This window comes from Calliphora vicina, chromosome X (genome assembly GCF_958450345.1).
Source record: "Calliphora vicina chromosome X, idCalVici1.1, whole genome shotgun sequence".
In the NCBI taxonomy this organism is placed as follows: Eukaryota; Metazoa; Arthropoda; class Insecta; order Diptera; family Calliphoridae; genus Calliphora; species Calliphora vicina.
In genome coordinates this window covers 7159048-7169563 of record NC_088785.1, presented here as the reverse complement: position 1 = coordinate 7169563, position 10516 = coordinate 7159048, and the positions used below count along the sequence as shown (strand labels likewise).

Below are 10516 nucleotides of genomic sequence, written 5' to 3'. Positions count from 1 at the left end.
AAAACTTACTGCATAACAAATGTTTATGATTGAGGTTCGTTAAGCTTTTTTTCGCTGTTTAGGGCTCGTTAATAACAGTAACAAAGTAAACATAATAATAAATAATATTTTTTTATTTGTGTATTGATTGGTCTGTCTGTCTGTCTGTTATATGGATTTAGTCATGCTTGCTGTAAAAAGAGTTTGTGTTATTAAAAGTGTCACTGGTACGGTTTGAGTTTGCACGCGTTCAAATGTTGATGTCACTTGGATTTCATGTTCAGTACCCTGGACACGATCCACTACTAAAGTATAGGTGCGTGTGCGTATTGAAGTGCTTAAGCTAGTTACCGTTAGCAGTGTGGTATGGATAACAGGTACGCTAGTTACGGTTAATTTTTTTGGATGACGTTGTCTTTGCCGTTTTCGTTGGCGTTTACGTTTTCTGGCATTGTTGGTTATTTTCGTCGCTGGTTTTTTCAATGTAGTTGTAGACGACGAAGACAATGTCACTGTCGGCTTGTTTTCGTTTGTGTCGTCATCGGTTAATTGTGATTGTGTAGTTGCATGTTGAGAACTGTGTTCTAGTGAACTTGATTGCTCTCCCATCATTGTGGTTGTAGCTTCTAACTGTTTAAGTTCGTGCTCAATTTGAGTGTTGTTGATGAGTGTTGTTGTTGTTGATTTGGATGAGGTATTGATGTTAGTAACAGTGATGGTAGGTGGAGGTGTAGTATTACTGGTATTAGTTTGTGTGGCAGTAATACTTGTATTTGAGATGTTTGTTATAAGTTTCTTATGTTTAATTACTCTTATACGTTTACGCGGTAGGAGAGTTTGGCTTTCATATTGACTGCTCGTGTTTAATATATTCATGTTTAATTTTGAAGGTACAACTTTTCGTTTTATGATTAACTTGCGACGTAGTTTTGGTTTTTGTGATAAAACTTCTTCGGTATCGGTGATACTGCGTTTTTTAAGGATATGGTAATTTGGATTTAGGATTTTGAATTGTTGGGTTTCTTCTAATGTGATTTTGCCGATTGTTTGTATTTGCCCCGTAAGTTGTATTTGATATTGACAAGTTTGCATTGTATTTGGTCTGACCTTTGTCTGAAGCTGGGGGACAAACGGCTTAGAAAGGTCAGTTAAACAAAAAAATATTCATTTGAACTTGAATTTGCCACATGGGTATCAACATTCAAACGCGGACTTTCCGCCATGTCATAACGTTGATCAGTTATTATTTCTGTTGCAGATACTTTCGACATATCGTTCGTACTTGTGGTTATTGATGTTGTGGTTTGTGTGCTATACCACAGACTAACATCACCCACTATACTTTCTAAGGACTGGGTAGCAACACCTTCATTTTCATATACTACCTCATTTTCATGTTTGTCTTTGCCATCCAATAGAATTATTTCGGGTGGCAGGGCCAAGTATTCGTTCACAAGTTCACTGCCATCGTTTAGATAATCTGTTTCAGTATCTATGGTGTGCGCATGTCTTTTATACTGAGTCGAATCGGGACGTACTTGTACGGTAGACAATACTGTGCTAAATTCTCCCGGCCTTCTTCCCGATACGTACAATGTTATGACACTGCTCTCGACTGCTCCATGTGCTTCCACATTATTGTTCTGTTTGCGTTTGTGATTTTTTCCATTTTTTCTTGTCTTTTTCCTGCCAGTTTTGTGTGTCTGGGCTTGGGCTTGTAGAGCTATGTCATCCAAATCTACGGAGCTTCCTACTGTGAAATCATCGTCATCATTTAGCAGATCACTTTGTCCAGATCCTCGTATATTATTGGAGGCTTCAAGTTCTTGCAAATTATCTCCGCCCAGTAGAAATTGTGGTGGTACAGAATTTAAAATAGCATTAAGGGGGTAACTGGGATCTGGGGTGGGTTGTTGCAATTGTTGTTGCTGCTGTTGCAAATGCTGTTGCAGCAGTAGTTGCTGCAACAGTAAGCTGTTTACTGCTGGTTGGGGTTGTACTAAAGCGGTAGGTGTGGTAACAATAGTATCCGTGATAAATTCAGTAGCAGTTATGGTTTGAGCTGTTGTATCAAATATAGTTGTTAAGATCTTTTTGCCTTGGAATGTAATGGGTAATACGGTTGATTGTCCCTCAACGACTGTGGTTACATATGTGGAAGCATGCGTTTTGTACTCGGTAACTGGTGTGGCCGGTTGGGCTGGACCGACTGCTGTTCCCAAACCTACACCCGGTTGCGAAAGAGCACCTCCCAAAGCACCCAATAAAGGATTACCGGCCTGGAGACCCACATTGCCCAATAACAATTGCGATAGAAGAATATTCGCCAAAGGAGCATTAGCCGATATTTGAGGCTGCACCGTCGAAACCACTTGCTCCACCGAGTACACTGTGGAAGGCAGTACATGCGAGAAGGATGTTTTACGTCCGCGTATAGTTGTAGGTGTAAAGGTAATTGTGGTGGTTGGTGTTTCATGCAAAACATATTGTGTGACTTCGGTGGCTCCATTATAGTTTACCGATGAATCTTCTCTGGTAAGAGCCAACTGGGGAAGACCATTGGCCGCAATGGTTGTTGTATATTGCTGGGGTTCTAAGATTTCGGTGCTAGTTTTGGCGGTTACAACTTGTTTGTACTCGGTTACCTTTCCATTAACCACTGGTATAGTGACTTCGGTGGGTATTACATGGGTTACGGTGATGGTGCCACTATTATCAATTATCAAGGGTTCATTGTTGTTGTTGTTGTTGCTGTTGTAATTATGATTATTTCTAGCTCGATTTCTGCCTCCAATATTACTATCTCTAGAAGGCGAGGATACCCGAGAACGCCCTGAAGTGGTGGATGAAGATCGACTGCGGCCAGTAACAGAATTACGGGAAGTTGTTGTGGCATCATTATTTGTAAAACTTTTTAAACGCCTTTTGCCGGACGAGGAAGACGATGAAGATGACGGAGCCGTTGAACTGGGCAATCTTCGTGTTCCATGTGTGCCACCGGGCTGTGGTCGACGGAAAGCCGGACGTTTTGCAGTCGTTAAACCTTTTTGTGTGGTACTCATGGCAGACGAATCTTTGTCGCGCAAAGTAAACTGAGCTCGGCCATTACTGGTAGGACGTGTGGGTCGTATAGCCTTATGATTGGATGACGCACTTGATGTGGTAGCACTAGTGGTAGACGAAGAAGAATGTTGCGGATACCTGGCTCCAAATCGTGTACGTGTTCTTTGCGTTGCTGTCGTTGAAGCAGGAATACCAGTTGTAACTGGTTCCTTAGCTTCGCTTGCCTCATCTTCAGAGCTTTTCGATTCCGCCTGTGCGTGTGAAGCTAACTTGGGTCTTCTAAAACGATTGCGGAAATTGCTTCGATTTTGCTGTGCACTATCAGCTTCGCGTTTGTTACGCAATTTGTGTTTTTCTACTAGTTCTGTGTTGTTATGTGACCTACGTCTTCTTCGGTTGGATTCCTCTTCGTCTTCACCCTCTAACTCCTCATCGTCATCATCTTCATATTCTGAATCATCATTGTTCTCATTAGTGTCTTCTTCAGATAAATCTTTATTTTCCTCGGTTGTTACCGCCGCTTTTTGCACCCCAAATATATTACGAGGTGGGAACAATGAATTAGTAGGTCTTATGCGATTTTGAGCTATAAGGGGCGGTTGGAATGTTCGTGGTTTTGGTTTGGCTGTTGTGGTAGTTGTCGTAGATGTTAAAGTGGCCACGTTACTACTACGTCCTCGATTAATTAAGGGATTTCTTCTTAATGAGACAGCATTGTTGGGAGAATTTATCTGTGGGCGGGCTGGTGTGAAACCTTGAGGTCTGTTAAGCGGTCTACGCAGACGTAGGAGTGGATTATTTTGTTTTCTATTGCTTTCAGTAGCGTTTTCCTCATCATCCTCTAAATCATACTGGTTCTGTGAAACTCCTCCACCGTCTTCTTGAGAATTTAATGGGACTGATGTGGCAATATCAATGGCTGACGAAACCTCTCCTATGTCAGCAGTAGATGTAGGCCTAACTCTCAGTCTTGAATTGCCTGAAAATCCAGATGAAAACAGTGATGGCCGTGAAAACGACGGTCTTATAGTGTTTGACGAGCCTCCCAAACGTCTAGAGCTAGAAGCAAAAGAACCACGTGCACTCGATGAAGAGGCAAAACGATTGCGAGATGCTGCCTGACCTACGGTTGAAGCAACTTGTAATCCCGACCCTGCTATAGACGATTTGCTAGGTCGCCCAAAACGCCGGGAAGACGAGGCAAATGATATAGAATTGCTGCTAGCACTGCCTCTACGTGTGGATGAAAAACGACTTATGGTCTTTAGTGCGGGCGTAGCTGTAATTGTGGGTGTAAAGTCACTCCTTGTTATTATTGTGGCGCTGCTATTCTTCTTGGGAGCAAATTGTGGGCGATTGCGGTTGGAAAACGGTTTGAGAGGAGATATAAATGGTGGTTTCTTTGTCTGGAATGGAAAACGTAACTTCTCATCCGTTTTGGAATAATTCTCCTCATCAACTTCTTCGGCTGGCTTCGTTGAACTATCTATATCCTGCTCTAAGCTTGTCTCCGTAATACTGCCCTCTACTTTAGGCAGCGAAATACTACTTTCAAGGCTAACCTGCTGGGTGGCTTGTATATTTTGCACATCACTTGAACTTGTTGGCATTATTTCCACGTTCATGCTATTGGAATCTTCCGGGGCTCTAGTTTTTTCAAATATAAAGCTAGAAGTGCTTTCTATAATCTGAGCATAACGTTGATCGATAACTGTACCTATGACCTTGCTTTGATACAAAGTTGTGGTCTTATTTGCTATACGTGTGCCCTCAATTAATCTAACCAAACCAGTTTTATATTGCTTTTGCATTTGACCCTCCACACCCAGAGAGTTGACAGAACTTTCCATGGCTTCGGTTGCCTGTATGCTTCGTTTTTCCTCGTTTATCAGTAGACTAGAAGTGGAACTTATAACTTCTGTAAGCACACCGTCCGAATTTAAGGTTGGCTTTATTTCAGTTGTAAAGAAGATAGTGGAAATACCATCAGCATCAATTATTTTCTTGAAATCATATAAAACTAATTCCGATGTTGAGGCGTCGGAGACATTGATTTGAGATTGTGCCGGAGTGGCTGAAGAATATATGGGTTTTTCTAATTTGGCTGAATCCTCATCACGTTCCTTGGTGTTTGATAATGTCACGGTTGGGGTCACAATATTGGTGGCCGTTTCAAAACGTGAATCTGTTATGGTCTTATCTGCTTCATAAGATGTTGTGTAATATGTGTATGTGGTATAATAAGTGGTGGGCTCTAATATATTTGTGGTATGTTGACCGGCCGACATATTTGTGGTTAGTTCTGACAGGTGGGCTTGATTTAATACATTTTCATCATGTACTTCATTCGAAGTTGTTTCTTCTGTCAATATTGTTTCAGTGACTATATTAGCAACTACATCACTGTCCTTGTTTTTTGTATTCTCGAGACTTTCCATTTGAGTATGCGTTTCTTGAGTTTCTGGTTGTACCATAGTTGGTACAATCACATTCGATATGATCTCCTCGCGGCTTAATGTTGTTATTTGACCTTCTTTAGCTAATTTTGTCCAATAGGTAAATGTCGTAAAGTAAGTGATGGGCAGAGAGGCATCTTTTAAGTCGATCTTTTTGGAGGGCTTCAGAGTTTCGGTTACCGTGTTGGTCATGGTCTCCAAACGACTTATGACATTGGTTTCATCGCCACTGTACATGGTGGTATAATAAGTGAATGTGGTGAAACTAGTTTGCAAAAGTAATGTGGCTGAAGGTATTATTTCATCTGTATCTGTATTGCTTTCTGAGCTTATCTGATCTTCTAATATGGATTGTTGCTGTGGGAGAACTGTATCATTGGAAATCGTTGCTGGTGCGCTAATTTTGTTAATAATTTGCTTATCTCCGGGCGAACTAGAGGAACGTACATCGGTAATCAAAGTAATTGCGGAAAGATCTCCTAGTTCGGGTATATCGGGTAAAAGGGCTTTATCGTTGGCTGCTAAGGTTGCGGAACGCGACATTGATCTTGATTCAATTTCACGAATCAGTTCTTCTTCCCCTTGGTATATAGTAGTTGCAATATTTTCCTCATTTGCTGCAGCTGAGTAAGATGATATCGTGGGCATAATTTTTTCAGCCTCCGAGGTAGCTGATGTTGCAGATTTCTTAACGTTTGTAATTATTTCGGTATGAGACATTATATCCGTTTCGCCTTCAGCAAATATTGTCGTGTAATAGGTATAGGTAGTATAAAATGTTGTCAAAGATTCAGAACTTTTGCTAGATACATACGAGTTATCAACAATATCGGCATCCGTTTCTATCTCATCAGTTCGTATAAAGCTCTCAACTTCCGAAGGCACCACATAGCGTTTTGTAGTTTCCATTTGTGTTGTGACCGCTAAGCTACCTGTAGGATTAATTTCATTGTCATCGACATTAGCTATAATATATGTGCTTGTCGATTCTTTTGTTGAACTTATACCCAGCGTTGAGGTCATAACATTTGTAACCACTTCGGTGTGGCTAGATATGGAGGTGGATTCATCATGGAAGAACGTAGTTAAGTAGGTGTAAGTGGTATACAATGTTTTGTAGATTAGTTCAATTTCCTCATCATCTTCCTCCTCCTCATCGTCTGGTTGACCTGAAGCCTCTTCATCGCCATCGTCTTCTTGTTCGTTTTCATCTACCTCTAATTCAGCACTAGTAGCCAGACCAGTGGGTTTCGAAATATCCTGCTTCTTTTCATCTTCATCTGGTTGTTCGGTTTTATCTGTAAATAACGTTTCTTCAGTTGTAGTCCAAACAAACGTTTCCGTTACATCCTCTTCATTCACTTCGGTTACATCAACCGGTGCCAAATGTTGGTCTTTATTTTCCAATGCCGAAATTGTCTGCTTTACTAGGGGACTTTCAATTTGATTGGCCTGAACTTGTGAGGCTTGTATGCAATAATATTTTGTGGCTTCTTTAATTTCAAATGTGGGCTGAATTTGCTGCTTTATTTCAGTTCTTAACTCCGATTCATTAATGGTTATAACTACTGTCTCCGTTTGTGTAACTGTCTTGGGCAATTGAGTTAAGAATACCTGTGAAGTACTTATACAATCCTGGGGAACTTCCTCATTATTTGGATCAATTTCTTTGATTAGCACATTCGGCAACATGTCGGCTGGGGAATTTTCATCTTGGTTAGAATGTTTCGTATTTGGTACGGGAGTAGTAATAATGTTCTCAACTTCTGTATCCAATATAATTTCTGATGAAGTCAATGCCGCATCAGTAGTAGTTTCACTTTTACTCTCTTCTGTTGTTACTTCAATTGTTGGCACTTCGGTTGACTCCTTAAGAGAAAACGTACTGCTCTTACCTAAGGAGGTGGACATATTTTGTGTAGCGATAGTAGAGTCTAGATTGGTGGAAGTTTGTGTTTTAGACGCGTCCACAAAATTTGCAAAAGGATCATCTTCAAAGAATATCGTAGTTGCTCCTCCAAATATTTCCACATTTGAGGTTTTCAGCTGTACTTCATCATCCGCGGAGGTTGCGTCAGTTATAATGGTGGTATTTAAGGCAGCTGTTGATTGTATTTGTACTTTATCTGCCTCAACATTGGCATTGGCTAAGGCATTATAAATTCTCAAAATCTCTTCATTGGAAGGACGTGACAGCATCACAGGTGCTGTTTTTGAGGTTGATTCAATGCTTGACATTTCACTTTGCGTTGGATGTACAACAACTTCAGAGGTTTCCAATAAAGTAACAGATTCTTGTTTCGCATCTGTTTTTTCACTACTTGTAGTAATTACAGTAGTAGTCGAAGAAGAAGTAGATGAAGTTTCATCTAGGCCAGTATCCATTTCCATGACTGTAGCGCTTGCTGCATCCAACGACGTTTTAATTGAAGGCTGTTGAGCTATTGTGGGCTCTATAATATCTTGAGCAATTGTAATGGGAACTTTAGTTATACTTTGGGGTGAGCCAGCCCCCAATGTAGCCTCTCCCTTTATGGAAGTTACCTGAGCCTGATAATTCATATTCTGGGTTGAAGTACTCGGTGAGAAAACAATTACACTATCACCCACCACTGTAGTAAAATCAGCAAAACCATAATAGGTCACTGTAGCGAAATGACGGCTGAAGGGAATAAGGGGCTTAGGTGCCTGCAATACTGAAGCAGATTCATTTTCACTTCTCACATGGTTTTGCATTAATTTTTTGTATATCAATTTCGGATTGCGTCCAAAAGCTTCCTCATCATTATCCTCCTCTAAACCAACATCATCATTGGATGTTAAGTAAGCACTTGGCTCATAGTTCTGTTTGATGGTATATGTTGGCAGATCACCAATAGGTAAAACTTTATTAGCCGCCACCTTACGAGCGTTCTCCCCCAAATGCGTTACAAAATCGTAAGAAGATTTCGAATTCGTCGTGTAACCTAAACTTGAAGTTATACCCAATGATTTTATTTCACTCTGAGAACTTGTGGCTGAGGATGATTTGCTGCGCAAGCCCACATAATCGGTGTTGCCAACAAAATCGTCATGATGACGACGATCACCCAATAAACGATCATCTATGGCCTGCCAGTCAGGCTGATCCGCATCGAATAAATCGTTATGACTTTGAGGCAAGAACACGGCCTCACTATGAAGTGACTCGCCTACCCAACTGGTAACAACGGAGGGCATCGCACTGCCACCATCGTATAAAACACGAGAGCTTTTCTTTAAATATTGAGCATATACTCGGCCATTATCAAGCGTAGTGCCCACTACTTGAGTGGCATATTCTGTCGTCACACCCTCCTGTATAAAAGTACGAGCCGTTGAAGTTAAAAGCCCTACTTCCGGTCGCACATTTATAAACCGTCCATGATTCTCATTATTTACCAATAAAACCGTGGTTAATTCTTTATATGTTACATATTTATACATTTAAACACATAGTGCAATAAATTTACAATTCGTTATATATATAAATGGAATGATAATTTTATACATTGAAACAGTTATAGATTTATACAGTTTGAAATAATAATGATTGTGATAGAAAGGGAGGAAATGTATAGCAGAGTGTTTTTTATTTTATTTTAAGGAAGTTCAGTTATCCACAGGATCCACACACGTAAATAAAGATACGTGACGGGTAAAGAAAGTCATTTTTACATATAAAAAAGAGAAAAAGAGAAAGAAAAAATGAAAAAAAGAAACATATAGACATTTGTTATATTTTACATATAGAACATATTTACATACGAGTTAAAATTATTTAAAAAAAACTACTTATAAACTGCAGTACCTACCTTCTTTACCAAAACGTAAGGCAGGTGTTGGTTTAACTATATAAATATCATCTGCAAAAAATATACATATAAAAATTATATTAAAATTTAAGAATAAACGATTCAAGGATAATGTTAAAATTATATTGCTAAATTAAATGGATTTTAAGATACATAATAACTATTACTGCATTTTTGATACATCGAAGTAAAATGTCTAGCAACATCTTATTAATGACAGCTGTTCCGTTTTTCGAAATTCAATCTAGTTAGAATTTTATTTGAATTTCTCGAAATATATTGCTAACATCAGAACAAATAAAATTCGAACAAATAAATAAATGTCAAAATTAAAAAAAAAAAAAAAAAACATAAAACAAAAATTTATTTAATAGACCATGCTATCTTCAAAAGAAAAGTAAGTTTTATGCAATAACTTGGCGAAGGTTGTAGGTCTAGCTGAGTATAGAGATATGGGCAAAAGTATATTTTTTTGGACCCGCAAATTTAAACATTCTTAACTGTCATCATTTGCCAAATCATCATTTTGAGTGTAGCACAGTGTTATTATTGTGGTGAAATATATGCATTTAAAAAAAATGGAAATAAATATTTTCTAATAATGACAAATTTTTTCGAAAAAAACGTTTCGTTACGTTTTACAAAATTTTGGCATAGTATACACATTTACATGCTTTTTTTTCAAACAAATGTAAAAAAACATTCAAACATTTCAAAATTGTTTCAATAACCTTTATTTGTTTTAAAATAAATAAAAATAATTTTATTTATTTGGCAGAAAGTTGACATAAAAACGATGTTTTCAAACTTGGTACCATGCAAATATCGTTTCGTTTTAAAAAATACCAAATTTTTATTTTTTCCTTCCAAACGTAAACGAAAATCCATTTGAAGATACAAAATGAGACCATAAAATATCAAATGCAACTTTTGAATTCAAACAGATACTGACTTAAAAAGAGTATTACATGTAATGTATGAAAAAACGTAAACATTTTTCAAAACGCGCAAGGTTTGTGGAACTTCTGAGGAGTAAATAAAGGCTTTTTATATAAGTATTTGATATTGGTAAAATCCTTAGGACTTGGAGATTGATATTTTTAACCCTTTCAGACATTATATAGAATTAGTTGAGATAGAAGACTGAAAATTTCAGCGTAAGCAAATTTGAGGCTGCTTATTAAG

The 10516-nt window shown here is 38.5% G+C and overlaps 1 protein-coding gene across 1 annotated transcript in view; it reads right to left on the bottom strand.

Moving 5' to 3' along the window:
• Positions 1 to 1123: 1123 nt before the first annotated feature.
• LOC135962850 (serine-rich adhesin for platelets) overlaps positions 1124 to 10516 on the bottom strand; it is a 33165-nt gene continuing 23772 nt past the window's right edge. The window contains exons 2-3 of the mRNA XM_065514754.1: positions 9332 to 9382; positions 1124 to 8938 (exon numbers count right to left, since the gene is read on the bottom strand). Coding sequence (XP_065370826.1) covers positions 1128 to 8938; positions 9332 to 9382 — 7862 coding nt within the window. The 3' untranslated portion in view covers positions 1124 to 1127. The remainder of the gene's footprint in view (positions 8939 to 9331; positions 9383 to 10516) is intronic.